This window comes from Camelina sativa, chromosome 17, assembly GCF_030686135.1.
Source record: "Camelina sativa cultivar CO46 ecotype springtype chromosome 17, ASM3068613v1".
In the NCBI taxonomy this organism is placed as follows: Eukaryota; Viridiplantae; Streptophyta; class Magnoliopsida; order Brassicales; family Brassicaceae; genus Camelina; species Camelina sativa.
Genome location: NC_141896.1, coordinates 33626534 through 33647041, shown reverse-complemented (window position 1 = coordinate 33647041; position 20508 = coordinate 33626534). Strand labels below are relative to the sequence as shown.

At 34.1% G+C, this 20508-nt stretch overlaps 2 protein-coding genes and 1 pseudogene across 2 annotated transcripts; 2 read left to right on the top strand and 1 right to left on the bottom strand.

The window, feature by feature from the left end:
* Window positions 1-2301: 2301 nt before the first annotated feature.
* On the bottom strand, window positions 2302-3351 carry LOC104758143 (uncharacterized). Its single transcript, XM_010480963.2, has 2 exons — window positions 3036-3351; window positions 2302-2845 (listed from the first exon to the last, which is right to left on the bottom strand). Exons 1-2 carry the CDS (start codon window positions 3299-3301, stop codon window positions 2449-2451), a joined length of 663 nt encoding a protein of 220 aa, XP_010479265.1. The 5' UTR covers window positions 3302-3351; the 3' UTR covers window positions 2302-2448.
* A 2930-nt stretch (window positions 3352-6281) lies between these two features.
* On the top strand, window positions 6282-7555 carry LOC104758141 (putative F-box protein At1g67390 pseudogene; annotated as a pseudogene).
* A 386-nt stretch (window positions 7556-7941) lies between these two features.
* On the top strand, window positions 7942-10251 carry LOC104758140 (bifunctional D-cysteine desulfhydrase/1-aminocyclopropane-1-carboxylate deaminase, mitochondrial). The gene is made up of 10 exons (XM_010480961.3): window positions 7942-8169; window positions 8257-8322; window positions 8418-8612; window positions 8699-8809; window positions 8904-8995; window positions 9129-9221; window positions 9309-9366; window positions 9448-9561; window positions 9725-9822; window positions 9954-10251. The coding sequence occupies exons 1-10, from the start codon at window positions 8050-8052 to the stop codon at window positions 10156-10158; spliced, it is 1152 nt and encodes a 383-aa protein (XP_010479263.3). The 5' UTR covers window positions 7942-8049; the 3' UTR covers window positions 10159-10251.
* Window positions 10252-20508: the final 10257 nt, after the last annotated feature.

The window sequence follows — 20508 nt, the reverse complement described above, 5'->3', positions numbered from 1 at the left end:
ATAATTTAATTATATTTACAACCATAAGATATGTTTATTTAGCTAGTAATAATTTTTAGTTCAATTTAAAATTATAACAATATGTTTTGTGATAAATCATGAACAAAATATAATTTAAATATATTTACAACCTTAAAATATGTTTATTTAGCTAGTGATAAATCATGAACTTAATTAAAACAAAAATAAGAAACAAAAACATTGGACCATTAAAACATAACCAACTCATGGAAATTAAATTTTGGCATTAAACCCCATCTGTTGTAAGAGAAAAAGAACATTAGTGTTATTGTCATGCTCTCAAGCAACTTATATGAAAAGTTCTACCATTCTTCCATTTACCAGAATCAGGAAAGATTAAAAATATTACAGATCATCAAGGTTCCTTCTAGTCCTAATATCTACCCTTGTATATGAGTCTGTTTCTACCCTTGGCACTGACATATCTTTGTCAATAGAATCAGCTTCATCATCATTATCATCTCCATCCACTGTAGAATTTAAACTAGCTTCTTTAGTCTGAGAGTTCCATCCTTCAGCTCGGAATTCTTCTTCCTACATATTCATATTAGCAACCAGTTTGCTTTTGAAATTTCTAGCTGCAGGTCATTCCTATATAGCATAAACAAAGGAGTGTAAGACACTGATCACTCTTTTCTATAAGAGTTGAGCAAACAACAAAACAAAGTAGCAAACTGAAACAAGCTTATACAACCTTAAGAAAGCTCCACAACCTCTCAGTACCATATGCAAAACATTCAAAAAGAAAGCTTTTTCAAAACCGGAGAAAGCTAGAAGAGACCAATCAAAAGAACAAGCATATATAGCATAAACAAGTACCTCTATCCATTGCTTCCACCAATCATCTGGCATCTCCAACCTTCCCATATCAACATACCTGACAAATCATTAAAAGCTTAACAAAAAGTGTTAACCAAGAAACTTTTTCACTTTCCAAATTACTTAAACAGAGACAATGAAGCCATAAAGCTACTAAATTCGTATGTCTTGATGCAGACGACAAACAGAGTGTCAAAACAACCCAGAATATTATGAAACTTGGTGGAAAGATTCACAACAGACATACAAAGCCACCGAAAAAAACAGATCTTGATTTAGACTCACGGTTTTAAAGTTATGACCAAATTCCCAACACATAACCCAAATGACACAACCCTGCGAACAGTCAACTTTGGAAGCAGAGCCGGACTTGACCCCATTGAAATGAAACATTGCAATGGGCCCCCACATTTTTTGCAAAATTTTTGGTTACAATGAGGCCCCTAAATACTTAAAAAATGTTATTTTTAGTCTATAATTTTTAGACTATGAAAATTATAACTATAATTCTGTATCATTTGTATGGGGCCTCCAAATACATTGGTCCGGCTCTGTTTGGAAGCAATTTCCCATCAAACCAAATGGACCCAGAAGACTATCTTTATATCAATGGCAAGACCTTGCTCTCAAGTTTTCAGAACATGTTTTAAACCCAAAATCCGAGGTCTGTAACCAAAGAAAACTAAAATCAAATAATCAACCTTTTTCACTTGACTTTATACCCTTTCTCCTCTAATAACAATACACTGGCTGAACTCTTATCCAAAATATGGTGCTAAATATAGCTTAAACAAAACCCAGATTCAATTTCTATTGGTTCTGCTTGTTAATACCCTAGTTCTGTATCTACAACAATTGAAACAAAAAAGCAGAGAGAGATAGAGAGGTACTGACTTGGCCAAGAAGAAAGATTGAGACTAAGCTTTCCTGCGCAAAGAGAGATCGATACTAAGCTATCAAGAGTAAAATAGAGAAGAAGAAGCATGAGACCTTACCATAGTCATCAGAATCGAAGGCGACGAAGATGACGAAGAGAGAATTGAACTTCGTCGTTTTCTTATTAGGGTTAGAGGTTGTTTTGTAAATCCTTAAACAAAACAAGGGTAGTTTTGTCATTTTTCATACATGCCGCAACTATTTAGTCGTTAATCGCTGTATTAAACCGGTGTTCAAATTTTTCAACCGCTGTGAGCTGCGGCAAACGCAGCGTCATACCGCAAGTAGTTGTGATAATCAAACGAACAACAACACTTGCGTCTGCCGCAGCCACAACTACTTGCGGCGACCAAACGAACAGCCCCATTAATGGAAACAAAAACGTAAGGTTTAAATAGAAACTTTTGAAAATGAGTATTTATTGTATAGTTTTAATTTTTTTTTTTTAAATGCTTGATTTACAAATCTCAAATTTGGATAAATAATAAAACTTGAGCGAAGTTTAAGTAAATAAAATTAAATTACTTATGAGAAATGTCAATGCATTTAATTAACTAAAATTGATATTAACAAATATTTATAAAACCAATTAAACCAGAAGTTGTTGTTACAGTCTCGGTTCTAAACCACCTCCTCTAATCCGACTGTGAGGTGGTAACATATTTTACTCATTTACATCGTAAACGGAATTAGTATCTCATTGACTCTTGCCGTGGTCTGGAACCTCGGGTTATAATCAGCGATCAAATACGCTGGAGACTTTCCTTTGCTCTTCTCGATAGGCAAAACCCATTGAGTGCCCTTGAGGCTATCTATCAAAGCCGCAGCTTCTTTCTTGGCTGCATCGTCAGACACGTACCCACCGAACTGTCTCACGGCTACGTAGGTTGGTTTCCATGGCTGAACGTGGAGGTCATCAGCCTGAGGTGGGTTCTGTTGGTTCTTTTTGGGGATGTAGAAGGAGACGGTGTAGACTGATTGTCCTGGCGTTGCTTGTTGTGTGATCACCGGTGCTGTCATGTTCATCTTCACCTTATCCTTGTTTTTTCCTTGTATGTAACTAAATAATCTGTAACCCCAAAAAACAAACTCAGTTTCGGTTTCACTTGTTAACACAAATTACTACATTCGGTACTTATGATAAGAATAAAATCTTATTCGGTTATTTGTTTTTGGACTTGTTTCTTTTCTAATTGTGGAGTAACTTATTTAAATTATATAACAAAAAGATTGTATATTAGATTGAAAATGTAAGTTACCGTTGGAAACCAGTTTTGGTGGCTTGAGTCATGGATGTTGCGGAGATAGGACTAGTGGAGATCCATACCGCAGTGTTATACATGCAGATCTCATAGGCGTATCCGGCCTCTACCAATTTAGTGGTAGGACACTCGTAGTGGTCACACGTTCCCGGACGCATCCCATTAGATGGAATCCATGGTGCGGGAACCTGAACAGCATATGATCCAACCACGAATAGGCTGAGGCAAAACGATAGCTTTAAGATGTTGAAACCGGTTTCCATGATTGATGAATAGAAATACTTAAAATGAATATTTTGGTTTTGTTTAGATTCTCATTGAAATGTCTTGTGTAAATGGAGTATTTATAGATGGATTTTTGGGCAATGAGATGATAAGAATAGAGTATTGTACAAGTTATTAATATATTTGACTAGTTAAACTTAGTACAAGTTTGACCTCTAATTTGGATTCAGATATGGCAAGGAAGTTATGAAATGCTTTAATTTGATAAATGTTTACCCATCAGAGCGGAAATTTGCCTAAAAAAGGTTCATTAATTCCTTTCTTATTAGTAACATACAGTATTATAGTTATTCAACAAAATTTAAATTCCAAAAAAAAATATATTAATTAGGACCTCTATCTTTTTTTAGAGGAAGAAAATTAATTGACTGAGTAAAATTGCACAATTTTATTTGAAAAGATAGTAATTAAGAAGTGATCTATATTCAACTAACTAATGAAAAATATTATTATTATTATCAATTTTTTGTTAAGAGAAGATTATTTTTCATTATACCTAATTCAACTAATGGTAAAACGGGAAAAATTATTGTTCACTATAACTAATTGAACTAGCCACCTAGACTTTTATAAATATAATAAGGTGGAATCATAATCACCCTATGTATCGATGACTTATACTGAATGCATATAATTTTGTATAATAAAATAGTAAACTCAATATAAGATATTAATGATGAATTGATTCTATTTTGAGTCAGACCAAACGTAATGTTTTTATTTTATATTAAATTTGAGTCTGTTCATATATATAATATATATGCTGGTCCTTTAATAGAAGTTGTTTTGTAAACAAAAGTAGATTTTTCTAAAGTTTAGTCTTTCTTTGTTTGTGATGAATTTTTAAGGATCATAAAATCACATGAAGAGTTAAGCTTTGCCAAGTAATGTTTAGATTTTGTTGACTTGTCGAAGGAGATGAGAGCAGCCGCTGAGACGGGGACGATTAATTTTTTTTTTTCTGAAAGTGCTAACAAAGGTTGAACTCATCAACTGATGAAGTGATTCTTTTTGGACTTGTAAGAGGAGCAATTTAATTAATACGATGGGAACATCTATAAAATTCTGCGTAAAATGGTACTGTGTTGTCTGTGGTGGTAATTGGACCTAGGACGTAAACTCACAAATGTTGATGTTTCAGTTTCCACTGCGAACAAACTTGTTTTGTGTGGACCACGCAAGTAACTCTCTGGACTTCGGCCTAAGACAACTATACGAGTCTATGACCAAGTAACTTATTTACTTGTAAGATTAGTTTGGTGGTCGATCAATACTAATAAAAGTCCACATTATTATTACCTCTATTTTTGAAGGAAACTATAAACGCATGCACATCCGCTCTAGTGAATGACCAGATGCTTATATTTCTTGTGAATTATGGGTGTTTTAAACTTCACTTTTTAAAAAAATAATTTAAAAGGACAATAAAAAAAACCGAATAACATTAGTTGTGATCAAAAATATAATTTTATTATTTTGCATATCAATTTTTATTTCGAATCAACCATCATTAATCCTGTGATATTGATAATATAGATATATTGATTATATAATATTGTAAATAAATTAAAACATACTCATATCACATAAAAAATAGTATGTGATAGCAATAAAATAAACTTAAAAAGGGAGAAAAAGTTAAAGTAATTAATTTACTTGAATTGCCAATGTAGTAGACCAAAAAAAAATCTCCAATTGAAAAAAGGGAAGTAATTAATTAATTTGAATGGCCTAATAATATTTTATGTTGTGCCTCTTTGCAATAATAACATTATATATACTGTAATTTTATTTTCTAAATTTATGAGTCAAGAACAATCTCTTTTCTTCATTCATGTCTCTATCACAAAACACATCATCTATATTACCAAATAAAGGAATGGGTTTCGATGCATCTGATCATGCTGATCGAATATGTAAGCTTCCTGACGATATGTTGCTCAAGATCTTATCAGAATTGACCACAGAAGAAGCGATAAAGACATGTGTTTTGTCCAAACGGTGGGAGGATACATGGGGCCAAATGTCAAATCTTTGCTTCGACATGCGAAAGATCATCACCATCAATGGGATGGTTCTTCCAGAGCTATTAGATCGTGCTGCTAAACTGATAACCAAGGTTTTTTTGAATATCTCTTTCAATATTATATCATTCAATTTCCAATCATTTTTTATTTAGAAATGGATAAAAATGAAAATCAAATATGTACAACCTTTTGAAATTAATTAGAATCAATGTTATACATATGAATATGAAATCATAGACATTTGTATGTATAAATTATGGATAATCCACTGAAAAGTATTCTAGATAAGACCTATCATGTAATATATAACAAATAACCTAATAACACAATTTATAACATTTAAAGATGGTAGTTAATTACCGGAAAAAAATTCGCGCCCAAATAACTGAAAATTTTAAACAGCCAAAATTATTTTTTTAAAATAACATATAACGGTATTTCGCGCGAAACATTGTGACATCTAAAACTTTTTTTTGGTGAAAGATATTTAAAACAAAATTTATGACCTATAGATCCGAGTGTCTGTATATAATGACAATGCTATATTGTTATTGTAGAGAAAAATAATATAGAAAAACATGATATCATGTCTTCTTCCACATGGAATAATTACATGCATACACAAAATTACGTTGTTTATGTCTATCAATCTAATGGATTTAACAATTGATGTTCATCACAGAGTCATCTTAATGAGAATATTTACCAAAAACATGAGTTTGTTTTCCACGATAATAAAATTATGAGAGTTATACATATATTTTAGATAACAAATCTTAAATCTTTTTCTATAGAGAATTCAACATCTAGTGCATATGTTAATAGACTTGTTGTTTTAAATAATTGTTTGTCCTTATTTAGTTCTTAATCGTTTTTGCATTTTCAGGTTATAAATAATCATAATGCCCATTTAGATACTTGCATAGTATATCATTACTCATACCAATTGGAAGATGGGATGCTTGATTCTTGGATCCAATTACTAACTAGTATAAAGAAAACCAAAAAACTTATCCTTGGAAATTTCAATGGTCGTCTTCTACCAACGCTTGAATCCAATGTGCTCAAGTTGTCCCCAAATACATTCTACCATCCACACCTAACAACAGTCTCGCTATATCAATACATATTAAAGGATGCACACGCCTTTAATAGTTGTAAGAATCTCAAGCACCTTGAACTTAATCACATCTTTGGTGAGGTTAGTGTATTCAACAAAGTCATCTCCTCTTGCTCCTCCCTCGAGGTTCTTATCCTACAAATCGTTTTCAACAATCCAAGTGGTCATCTGAAGATCATTGATCACAAAAATTTGAGAATTTTATTCATGTCTTGCAACCAAATTGATGGCATTGAAGTGTGTGCAGCTCAGCTTGATATGCTCTCCATAGAATTTATCTTATGTGATATTGATAACGTCATTCTCGAAATTCCTAGACTCCCTTTTCGTAGAAATTATTGGGTTGCAGGACAAATCTTTCCTCATACCAGCATCAATATCTCAACTTTCACTCAGGTACAAGAAACTGCACTTGGATATATATATATTAAAAAAATTACATTAATAATATTTGATTTTGCATGCTTGTTAATTGTAAATTTGGATCTCAGGAGAACAAAAACAATTGGCTGGTGACAGGTCCTGTCAACTATGTAACGAGACCCGCATCTTTATCAGTGAGTGTAGATTTGAAGAATCCGCAAGAAGTCGAGGTGCTAAGGAAAATGTTAGGAATGTGGACTGAAAAAATGATAGAACTTGAAATATCATTTAAGGTATATCTCAATTGCATGCTTCAGTTTTCATTGGATGTTTTGATAGTTATTTTTCTCTTTAATCGCTTTGTTATACTATATGATCAAATACAATATTTAAATTTGTTATATGTATAGAATAACAATCTTCTTGGGGAAGAAGGAAGTTCTTCTAACTGTGGAGCACAATATAATTTCTGGGAGAAAGTAGAACCGTTTCCCAACGCTGATTTTCGTGTGGACACTGTATGGATATACAATTTCAGTGGTTCAAATAAAGAAGAGTTTGCACTAGCTTCGGGTTTGGTGATGCAAAAGACAGTACTGAAGAAGATGATGATCATGACAACAATGTTTCCTAAAAAGAAAAACAGAGATATAGAATTGGCAATTTCCAAACTAAAGGAACTTTCGAAAGATAACAAAGAGCTTAGTATTGAATGTTTCTAATGAGATTTGGTTTGAATCTATCTATAGAAAGTAACTCTTTCAAGTTATTAATGTTTTTTATTTGAAGATTATATATATGTTATCAACTTTCAAGTTATTAATGTTCGTTTTATTTTATTTTATTTTTGTTTTTTTGGGCTATTTGTCTTTGGTGTTTGTTTAATGTTGTAATATCTGGGATTGATTTTATCATCAAAATCATGCCTAAGGTATAGACAATGTTGTATTTAATTCTGGTTTTCGGGGATATTTCGAGATAATGAGTTTTTTCTTTACCTTCCCGAAACGGACTATCCAAACCCACCCGATTCGACCCGACCCGACCCGACCCGAATCTACTCAAAACTAAAAAGTAAATGGGCCAAGGCCCATAAAAGAGAAACAATGGAGAGAGTCAAAGGAAGAAAAGAAGCAAGAAGCGATGATGATGAGAGGACTCTTGTCGACAGTCTCAAGAGTAAAGGTCGAGCTTGCAAGTGTGAGATCAAGGAATAATGTCTGCAGCAACATCCGTACCATCAATGGCGGAATTTCTCACTAAAAGACCTTACTCTCCTCCTTCTTGGTCTTCTCATCTTCGTCCGATTCCTTCCCACACCTTCTCCCTCGCTCACGTACGTTTAATTTCATCCTCCTCTTATGTTTTTTTTTCCAATTTCTCATTTTCCATCACTTTCACTGATCATCTTCTTATTCTTCAGCTTCCTACTCCGATCCATCGATGGAATCTTCCTGGTCTTCCTAACGGCACTGAACTCTGGATCAAGGTTTCTCATATCTAACTTCCGTTAGGAATCTTCCTGGTCTTCCTAACGGCTCTTCTTCTTCCTTTAACCTTACCGTTTTTAACCAAATTTGGCAGCGCGATGATTATACCGGCATGGAATTGAGTGGGAACAAAGTCCGAAAACTCGAATTCTTAATGGCTGAAGCTGTTGAGCAACACGCCGATACCGTAATCACCATCGGCGGTATTCAGAGCAATCATTGTCGTGCTACAGCCACCGCATCTAACTATCTTAATCTCACTTCTCATCTTATTCTCCGTACTTCCAAGGTCTTCTAGCTTCTGATTCTTTTTCACCTTACGATTCCGATATAATCTCTGTTTGTTTATGTATGTGTATGTGTGTGTGTTTGCAGCTTCTTGCTGATGATGATCCTGGTTTGGTTGGGAATTTACTGGTTGAGCGTCTCGTTGGAGCTAATGTTCATCTTATTTCTAAGGAAGAGTATTCTTCTATTGGGAGTGAGGTTAAAGTCCATTGCATTAAGTTTTTACTTACTAAGAATCATGAAAATGACTTAGCCTGATCAAAAAACTTGTTCTTGGTGATGGTAATGATAGGTTCTTACTAAGGCTCTGAAAGAGAAACTGGAAAAGGAAGGGAAAAAACCTTATGTTATTCCAGTCGGTGGATCAAACTCTTTGGGAACTTGGTGAGAGTGTGTGTTCTCTCAAAAGATAACTAATTTAATTCTAGCTAAGTGCAGTAGCATGTGTGTAGCTTTAAGAACTTGTTTTAGATTGAGCTCTCTTTAAATGCTGATTTCCCTTGAACTGATCGTCCAGGGGTTATATCGAAGCAGCAAGGGAAATTGAGGATCAGCTGAAAAGTAGACCTGATGGCCTGAAATTTGATGATATTGTGGTAGCATGTGGCAGGTTCTGCTTTTGCTTCCCCTGTGAATTTTTCTTATCCGTTACTTTTGTTTGCTTCACTCTCATTTTAGTTTTCTTTTGGATTGCTAGTGGTGGTACAATTGCTGGTATTTCATTGGGGTCTTGGTTGGGAGCTCTGAAAGCCAAGGTATACCCTTTCAGTTTTAGGAGCATCGCTCATAGTGAAGTTGACAGATGGCTGATCAGTTGAGTTTCATTCATTGTACAGGTTCATGCTTTCTCGGTTTGCGATGATCCTGATTACTTCTATGACTTTGTCCAAGGCCTTCTGGATGGACTTCACGCTGGTGTTAACTCTCGTGATATTGTTAACATCCACAATGTGAGTGTCATGGCTTCTCTGTTTTATGTGTTGTCTATTTCGCATTGGTGATTTCTCTTGGCTCCTTAGCAAAACACCACTAAGTGGAAAGTTTTTATACAAGCTTTTTCTCTTTGAGTACAGTACACAGGTTCGGCTTTTGATTCTTAAGTTCTTTTTGCAGGCCAAAGGAAAAGGATATGCCATGAACACATCAGAGGAGCTTAAGTTTGTAAAGGAAGTAGCAAGTTCAACTGGTGTTATTCTTGATCCTGTTTACAGGTATGTTAGTCTATTCTAGTTTTTCCTTGTTCCTAGTAATGTTTATGGTCGTCATTAGCCCTTGAATCTCTCAAAGTAGCATCGTATTATATAAGTGAGATTAACATTTGGGTTTTCGGGTGTTTATCTAGTGGGAAAGCTGTGTATGGTTTGGTAAATGAGATGACCAAGAATCCCAAAAACTGGGAGGGAAGGAAGATATTGTTCATACACACAGGTGGGCTTCTTGGGTTGTATGATAAGGTTGATCAAATGGCGTCTCTGATGGGTAATTGGTGCCGGATGGATGTTTCAGAATCCGTACCAAGAAAAGATGGTGTTGGAAAAATGTTCTAGCAAAACAGAATTCTGATTTGTAATATTCCTATGAAGATGAGACAGATTGAACTGTGCATTTGGCAGTGAATAAAAACTCATTTCTGTTTTCTATTCTCATGTAGTAAATGGCTCGAAGATTACGATAAATAAATAGGTGTGGTCACTCTTTCTATAGCTTTTTATAGGAGATTTAAACAGAGGAAGTTCCTAACCACTTGACCAGAGCCAATGGTCAGATCTAAGAGTCTAGTTCATGTTCCAACCCCACTGCATTTGCTCTTGATGTTAGTCAGATCTTATAAAGATCCAGACATCTTGAAGTACTTTGTATGTACTAATCCAAGTGTAAATTTGCGAGTTATTGAGAGATGGTTGCAACCACCACTTTAGGGTCCAAAAAAGAGTCTGAGCAATCAAATTTATATCATTCATTTTACTTACTGGTCGTATTTGGATATATCAGTCCTCCAAAGTAAAAGTTAAATTCACTAGAGCAATGCACATGGCTGAAATTGACATTTATAATCATTGATGTTTTTTTTTTTTTCCTTTCATTCATAACAGGCTTAACAGCAATATTCGAAACTACCAAGTAAAATTTTGAAACTCATATTAATTTTTTTTTGCAATATGCTTTATAAAAATTAAAATATGGTAGGAGTACAACAAGATGTAAAATTCATAAGATCTCGCAATGAACACATGTAAGACCTATGCAAATAAATATGTACTGTAGTACTAAGTACTAACATTGATCCACATCAATCTTATCGTTTCCTCTGTATCTTTGATGTCTTCTACTCATACCAAACTACAATAATAATATTTATTGGGTCCTATAAATGAAACTTTTGTCTGAAAACAAAAGAAATATGTTTGTTGAAAATATTTTAAACTATTTATCGAAATAGTCCATAGTATCATTATTGTTTTATATGAAACACCAGCATTTTTGTAATTATTCAATTTTCATTGATATCAATCGTCGTGTCAACCTGATGTATCGTCCGTATATGAAAGAACTCAAATTACCAAAAAAATGATAAGAATTCAAATGGTTCTCTATCAAGTAGCTTTCTGTTGAGTACACCAATTTGAGGTAAAGAACAAAGCCACCAGTGAAAACTCAAAGAGCCGTCAAATCAAATTAGATAGAAGGAAGAAAAGAAAGTAAAATTGAATACACTTACTAAACAAACAAATCATACCACGTGGTTACTTCCCACCACATTCCCAAAATTAGAAAAAATTAGAAAAAATTATCAAACCTATTCAAAAGGTAACACTCGGAGGTCATTTGCATTAGACCATCCACAATGGCGTGGATTTGGCCCGTCCCCAATATTTATTGGATTTAAATTTAAATGAAAAAAGCCCAATATCTGAAAAACGGTTCTTATTTGGGGACGTTTTTTTACCGTCCTCTTCGCCACGTGTAGCCGTGTGATTTGTTCTCGAATAAGCTAGGTCTAAAAAAAATGTATTCGGGAGACAAAATCATCCCGAGTTCTTTCTTCTCCCTCTTGACGGCGACCACGAAGGCGATTCGATCCTCCACGACGTTCTGTTCTTTTCACCGGAAAATCTTGCCAGATTAACGAAGCCGATCTTCTGTCGCATCCGAAGCCGGTCCGATCTTCAATACCTAAGACGTCCAGCGGTTCGATCTTCTCTCCCGAAGCGATCTGTCCCTGTCACCCGAAGCTTGTCCGGCGGTTCGAGCTTCTCTCCCGATGATATCCGTCTAAATAAGGTTAGTCTTCTTCCCACTACATGAGATTTAACCTTGATTGGCGCCGATTATCGAATTAGGGTTAGGGATTTGGGATTATCGAATTAGGGTTAGATAATTAGGGTTTGCGAATTAGGGTAATTGAATTAGGGTTATTCAATTAGGGTTAATTAATTGGGGTTATTGAATTAGGGTTATTGATTTAGGGATATTGAATTAGGGTAAATGATTTAGGTTATGTTTCTTTGGTGTTTTTTTTGTTTTTTTCATTTGTTCGATGGATCGTTATGTCTCTGTGTGAAGATCGAGTTAAAGGATCATCATCTTTGTGTCTCGGTCTATTTTTTTAACATTGAGATAGGTTAAATTTTTTTTTATCAAGGTTTTCAATTTGGTGATTGTTGTGTCATTGGTATGGTTGGTAAAATGTTTTTGACATTGATTTTGATACAACTTTTGGTTGATTAAGATAGTCATTGTCATTCGTATGATTTTTGGATAAATTTTTTTAACAATGTCATTCGTATGATGTCTCGCATTGATTCGTATGGTTGTGTTTTTTTTTAGGTTTCTCATTTGGTAGTTGTAATGTTTACTTGTAATAAATTGGTAGCATTGTTGTGTAGTTGGTTGTATTTAATTTTAGTGTTGTTTGTTCATAGTTTCTTGTTTAATTTGGTAGTTGTAATGTGTACTTGTCATAAATTGTGATTAGACATTTGTTGTTTGGTCTTTAAGTTTTGATAGTTATTGCAAGTAAGGTTTTAAACCATAAATCTCTTTCATTTATCTTCCCTTTCTCACTTGTAAATGATATTCACTTCTCTTCTATACTCGCATCTCTTATCTTCGCATTCCTTCTCTTCTATACCCGCTTCTAATCTCTGCTTTTCTCTTCTCTTCTCTTCGCATTGATCATCTTCTATACCCGCTTCTCTTCTCTGCTCTTATCTTCTCTTCTCCTCGCATTCCTTCTCTTCCTTATCCGTTTCTTCCTATGGATTCTAATAATCCCTTCTTTCAGTCTTCTTCTTACTTCAACTTGCTTAACAGTCAAGAAGAAGGTGGTTTAAATGATAACTTTCATTGGGAAAGTTATCCACCTTCTGGACAGAGCTCACAACCTTCTCCTCACAGCTCCCAACCTTCTCCTCACAGCTCCCAACCTTCTCCTCACAGCTCGCAAGAAACACCAAAAGAGCGCAAGGAGAGAAAGACATGGACACCTGCTGATGATGAAGTCTTGATCTCCGCATGGCTCAACACTTCAAAAGATCCCATCGTTGCAAATCAACAAAAGGGAGGAAGCTTCTGGAGCAGGATTCAAAAATACTATTGTGACACTCCTCACGCTAGAAACGGTGGGGAACAGATGCTGGTGACACATTGCAAGCAGCGTTGGCACAAGATAAATGACCATACTAACAAGTTCTGTGCCGCATTCGCAGCTGCGGAGAGACAGAACAGCTCTGGTCATTCTGAAAATGATATCATGAAGAATGCACATGATATCTACTTCGCTGCCCATAACAAGAGATTCAACCTTGAACATTGTTGGTTTCGTTTAAGGTTTGAGCAGAAATTTCTATCCCTTAACACTATTAACACGACCCCAGCTCAGCCTGCAACAAAGAGGAAACAAGCTGGTGAAGGTTCGCAGTCATCAAGCTGCAGTGTTGAGGAGTCTGAGAAGAGGCCAGAAGGGATCAAGGCTGCCAAGGCGAAGAGGAACAATGCTCAGTCCACAAACGTGAAGACTCTTGCTGAGTATAAGAGCATGTGGGATGTCAAGAAAGAGGAATTAGCTGAAAAGGAGAAACTACAGAAGCTGGCCATCCTAGACACTCTCCTAGCCAAAAAAGAACCCTTGAGTGCGAGTGAAGAAATCATCATGAACAAGATAGTGTCCCAGTATTTCTGATATTATAGAATGTGTTTGTTGTTTGTTTTTCTTGCTTAGTACTCGGCTTATGTATTTGATTTGTATTCCCTGGTTGTTTGATTTGTATTTCCTGTTTAAGTATTTCTTGCTCAGTTGTGTATTTCTTGTTTCAATCTAAATTAATATAAGTCTATTTTAGTACTCGGCTATTGTAATTTCTAGTAACTCGGCTATTGTATAAACTAACTTAATCAGATTGTGTATTGTTGTACTAAGTCTAATCTGCTTCTTCTTGTTTATCTTCAGGTTACGTAAGACATGGGCCACGACTATAGCTATTCCCAGCCTTCTTCATCTGATCTGGCTGATAAGTACTCAGAGGACACTGCGGATAGAGAGCTAGATGCATTGATTCGTATGGATGAAGCAGAGTCGAGGCAATACCCACCTCAACCGGAGGTGGAGCATGGATTCCCGAAGGAATGTTATTGTGGTGCGAAGCCTTTTTTAACCAACTGCTACAACAGAAGGTATGTGATGAAGTATAAGTTTAAATAAAGTATAAGTGTAAGTTTCGTATACGTACTAACTCCTTATTTATTGCAGGTTCTTCACATGTCCAAATGTCGATGATGGTGAGATGCATATTCACAAGTGGTGGGATGTGGCTGTAATGGAGGAGTTGAGGGACAGTGATAGACGATATGAAGTGATGGCTGAGAAGGTAGATTACTTAACCTTGTTCAATGATGAGAGTAACGCAACTGAACAGAAACTGGTAAGGTTGGAGAATGTAGTTAATGAGATATGTAAGGAAAATAAGTTAAGAAAATTTACTGATTTGCTGGTTGTAGGTGTAATCATCATTTTCACATGTATTTTGTTCATGTTGGTGTAATGATTTACACGGGTACTTGTTGTTTTCTTATCATGTATGTTGTTTTGTTTTGGTCTCTCACGGGTATTACATGTATTTTGACTACGGACGTGTTGGTCTCTGTCACGGGTACTTGTTGTTGGTGTAATCATGTATGTTCTTTTGTTTTGGTCTCTCACGGGTTACAAACTGGAACTCCACTATATATATGATAACTCACACCAAACACGACCAAACCAACAACACAAGTCATTTCTTTATCTTCCTTTCTTCATAACCAAAGTAGCAACTCATTTCATCAAATAAGATCAAAGCAACAAAATACTCTCGCTCTCTTCCTTTAACTTCCATTCTCTTCTTCTCTCTTTAATACAAAGTCATTTCTTCATTTCTTTTCCTTTCTCTTGAAATGGGATCATCTTCAAACCATTATCATTACCATGGAGATGATGATCACTATCACTACCAAGCAGATGATAGTGATCATTTTGATGCTTATTTAGAAAATATTTATGATGTCTCCCAAAATATCCCCGAACCAAACCAGCCACAAGAAAGGATTTTTATCGAGCGAAACCGGGAAGAAGGCCACAATAATCTTTGGAATGATTATTTTAGTGACACTCCCACATATCCAGAATATTTATTCCGGCAACGGTTTCGCATGCACAAGCCACTGTTCATGCGAATTGTGCAACGTCTCTCTACCGAAATCCAATATTTCCGCCAAAGCCAGGATGCAACCGGACGTGCTGGTCTTTCACCTATACAAAAATGTACTGCAGCAATTCGTCAATTGGCATATGGTACTTCGTCTGACAGTGTTGACGAGTATGTCCGAATTGGTGCTTCGACAGCTCGAGAATGTTTGCACGAATTTACCGCCGGCATCATCCAAGTGTTTGGAGATGAATACTTAAGACGTCCTACACAGGAGGATCTACAAAGACTACTCTTTCAGAATGAACAGCGTGGATTTCCCGGGATGATTGGTAGCATTGACTGTATGCATTGGGGGTGGAAGAATTGTCCCACGGCTTGGAAAGGCATGTATTCACGGTCAACCGGAAAACCTACAATTGTGTTGGAAGCAGTAGCTTCGTATGACCTCTGGATATGGCATGCCTTTTTTGGAGCTCCAGGTACTATGAACGATCTTAATATTCTTGATCGATCTAATGTTTTTGATGACATAATAACCGGTCAAGCTCCGGAAGTCAACTTTGTTGTCAACGGAAGGGAGTACAACTTGGCGTACTATCTCACTGATGGTATTTATCCAAATTGGGCAACTTTTATTCAATCAATCCGACTTCCACAAGGTAGGAAAAAATCTCTCTTTTCTAAAAAACAAGAAGCTGTTAGGAAAGATGTTGAGCGTGCCTTTGGAGTCTTGCAAGCTAGATTCGCCGTTATTAAAAATCCGTCTCGTTTATGGGATAAAAACAAAATGGCAAATGTAATAAGATCATGCATAATACTCCATAATATGATTGTCGAAGACGAACGACATACATACAGTTACCGAAACATTATTTCTGAATTTCAACACGGAGAACATGTGGATCAAACATTTACCGTTGGTGCCGCCGGTGTGGGTTCAAATATCAGCAGTACGATTACTCGTCAAACAAGACTTCGGGATAAACAAGCTCATGATCAACTAAAACATGATTTGATTGAGCATATTTGGACAAACTTTGGACATCTTCCGGATAATGAAGTTTGATTTTAAAATTTCTATGAGTTGAATAAAATGTTTGTTTTGGTTTTGATGTTTTTATGTTATATTTTTAATGTTATTAATTTCTAAATTGTATGTTTTTGTATTTTCTTTCTTTAAATAATTAATCTTTAAACTTTCAAAATAATATTATTTTATTTGGGGGACCAAACCCAAATACACACCAATGCTCCTACTAAAAATAAGAAACCCTCAAAATATTAGTATTAAATGTGGGGGACCAAAAAAAGTCCCACACCATTGTGGATGGTCTTACACATATCTGCGAAAACGAAAGAGAGTTATTTAATGTAAATTCCTATATATGCCCCCACCAATTCTCATTTATCTTATATTTACCCCCCATTGTTCAAATTAATCACCATTGACCTTTTAACATAGTCTGATGAGTCCCACACGTTGTCATTTCGCTGTCCATTAATTTTTTTTTGACCGGAGGTCAAAGTAATTTGACTTGATGTTGAAAAATGATATGTGCAGAGAATCGAATGTTTTTTCTTGTGTGTGTGTGTGTCAATGTGCCATATATATGAGACTAGAAGAGAAATGTAAACTAGATTTGATGGCTGACACTAAAACATAATTGAGAATTGTAAAAAATCCGATGCCTAAGAATCTAGTGAACACTATTGATAACACAAAGGTTAATTAGTTTTTTTTTAATTACACGGATAAAAAAAACGGTAAGCGATATAACGCAGAAAAACAAATTATCTTTTTTTTTTTTTTTTCTTTTCTTGTGAGTGTGCCATAGATATAAGGGGACCTGAAATGTAGAACTAGAATTATTGGAAATTCAATATCAAATAACTAACAAAATTGTACAATTTTTTTAGCTGGTTAAATAAACGATAAATGATATAAAATACTATTTAGTGTCGAAATAATAATAAAAAGAAAATATCACTTTTAGTATGGTTATCAATCAAACCAAGCATTTACAATGTTTTTTTTTCACCATACTATCGTATAGTATATAACCAATGGTTAATGGCTTAGAAAGGAAACCATTGGTATAGATAGTCTTTGTTCAAATTGAACCAAAAAAAAAAAAAAAATAGTCTTTGTTCAAACATCTTTTTCATAATAATTTTGTAACCTTTTTATTCTAATTGACTTCCTACACATATTGATTTAGAACTCCTATCAACATCTAACCTTTTTTCTTTTTTTTACAATTTTACATTTCACAACAAATTGTGAGTTGGAATCAGAAAGATGAGGAGGTGAATATAAACATTAGTATCAATAATTTTAAGATTTAACAAAAAGAAAGAAAAATGTACATTTACGTATATCTTTGGGGTCAATTACATCTACTTAATACATATGTTAAGTGAAGATAAATTAAAAAACTCAACATGATTAGTGACATAAACTAAAACTACAACTATGAATATGACATTGACTTTTTTTTTTACGGTAAAACCTAAGTGAAGACTTATAAAATTTGTTACTCTTACACCGAAGAGAACAAGCTTTGAAGTTGGAGCTTAGCTTTGGAGCGGCGGATTGATAGAGTGGAGTTGGAGGTGGATTCTGAGTTGGTGGTTCGGTTTCTTACAACGGGGATTGGTGACTCTCATCCATTGTCTTTTCTGGTGCGTCTGTGCCATGCCTTTATCTCACGGGACTGGATAGTCCGGGTTATTCATGTGTATAGGGAAGCTAACCGCCTCGCAGATGGTTTAGCTACTTATTCTTTTACTTTCCCATTAGGTTATCATGTTTTGGATACAATTCCTTCTTTTGCTGAACCTTTACTGAATGCACACTTATCAGGACATGCGTGTCCTCCTCTTGTTAGAATGTAGTTTTTCTTGTTTTAATAATAAAAGCTGGGAGGATTTCCTCCCGGTCATTTACCAAAAAAAAAAAAAAGCTTTGAAGTTACTTTAAAACTTGGATAACTCTAATTCTTTTTGATAGAAATATGACTTGTGATTTTTGGGGAAGTGATACATTTTTTACTGTATTAATTTTGGTGTTTTAGGCTAAGAAAAGGAAAATAAACAAAATTTACTATATAGTATATATATACTTGTGAGGGTCCATAGTTCGTCTAGGTGTACAAAAGACTTGAATACTCATATCGAAGTACTTGGTTTATATGCCGTTTAACTTCATTTCGAAAAATAGTAGTAGAACGAATTCTTCTTTCGTTTCAGAAAATCATATATTAGTTATACAATCGGTTATGTTTGATGATTATAATCTTCAAATTTATCTTTTTCATTACAATAAATTTTATAGTAAAAACAAATTATTTGTTTCCAAAACAACATCTTTATGGTATAGATTTACGGTTAGAAAAAACTATATTTATTTGTAAATTTTGTTACATGAAAAATATCTTGCATGACAAATGCTAGATACACGTGTAATATTTCAATAACTCGTGACATTGTCTGTAACTCCTATTTCATCTTTGCATAAAATATTTTGGTTATATATGATTATATGTATAAATTATAAATTAACTTTGACTATGTAAGTAGGACAAATAAATCCTAAGGAATATGCATGATAGATATTATAATAATACTAATTTGAGGCCAAGAAGCAAAATATGTAACAAATTAAACTAAAGAAAAGAAAATTGAATTAAACTGACAAATCATACCATGTGATGACTCCACCTTATTCCAAATTTTAGAAAAATAACAACAGTGTCAACATGTATCACTTCCACAAAATCACTTGTCATACTTCCATGAATTGTTTTTAGAGAATTATGTATAGCTAAAAAATTCATATTATTTACCCCACAAAATCTCATTCACTCATCTGAATTAATTAATAATTCTTAGCTCCCAAAGCAACTTCTTCATGGTATAGATTTACGTTTCGTAAAAATTATATTTATTTGCAAAATTTGTTGCATGAAAAATGCTATATACACGTGTTGTACTTCAATAGCTTTTGACATTGTCTGTAACTTCTATTTCATCTTCGCATACACGAACAACCAATTTTGGTTATATATGTATAAATCATCTTTAACTATGTAAGTATATATCTTGCATGAGAAATATTATATACACATGTAGTACTTCAATAACTCGTGACATTGTCTGTAACTCCTATTTCATCTTCGCATACACAAACAACTAATTTTGGTTATATATGTATAAATAATCTTTGACTATGTAAGTATATATCTTGCATGAAAAATGCTATATACACGTGTAGTACTTCAATAACTCTTGACATTGTTTGTAACTCCTATTTCATCTTCGCATACACGAACAACTAATTTTGGTTATATATATATAAATCATCTTTGACTATATAAATATATATATTGCATGAAAAATGCTATATACACGTGTAGTACTTCAATAACTCTTGACATTGTTTGTAACTCCTATTTCATCTTCGCATACACGAACAACTAATTTTGGTTATATATATAAAAATCATCTTTGACTATATAAATATATATCTTGCATGAAAAATGCTATATACACGTGTAGTACTTCAATAACTCTTGACATTGTTTGTAACTCCTATTTCATCTTCGCATACACGACCAACTAAGTTTGGTTATATATGCATAAATCATCTTTGACTATGTAAGTATATATCTTGTATGAAAAATTCTATATACACGTGTAATACTTCAATAACTCGTGACATTGTCTGTAACTCTTATTTCATCTTCGCATACATGAAAAACTAATTTTGGTTTATATATGTATAAATCATCTTTGACTATGTAAGTATATAGGACAAATAATTCCTAAGGAATATGATACATATTTAAGATAAAAATAATTTGAAGCTAAGAAGAAAAGTATGTAACAAGTTAAACTAAAGAAAAGAAAGTTGAATTAAACGGACCACTATACCATGTGATGAGTCTACCCCATTCCAAATTTTAGTAAATAACAACACTGTTAAAAAATAGCACTTCCACAAAATCACATGCATATGTTTTTGAAAACAAACTTAAAGAATTAAGTATAACTTATAAATTTATACTCCTTCCGTTTCATAAAGAGTGTCATTCTAGAGAATTTTTTTTTATTTCACAAAGAATGTCATTTTATATTTCTAATGAGTGTTTTAATGCTAAATTTTCTTTTTACCCCTAAACCCAAATCTATTTTCATTGAACTTAGATCATTAAT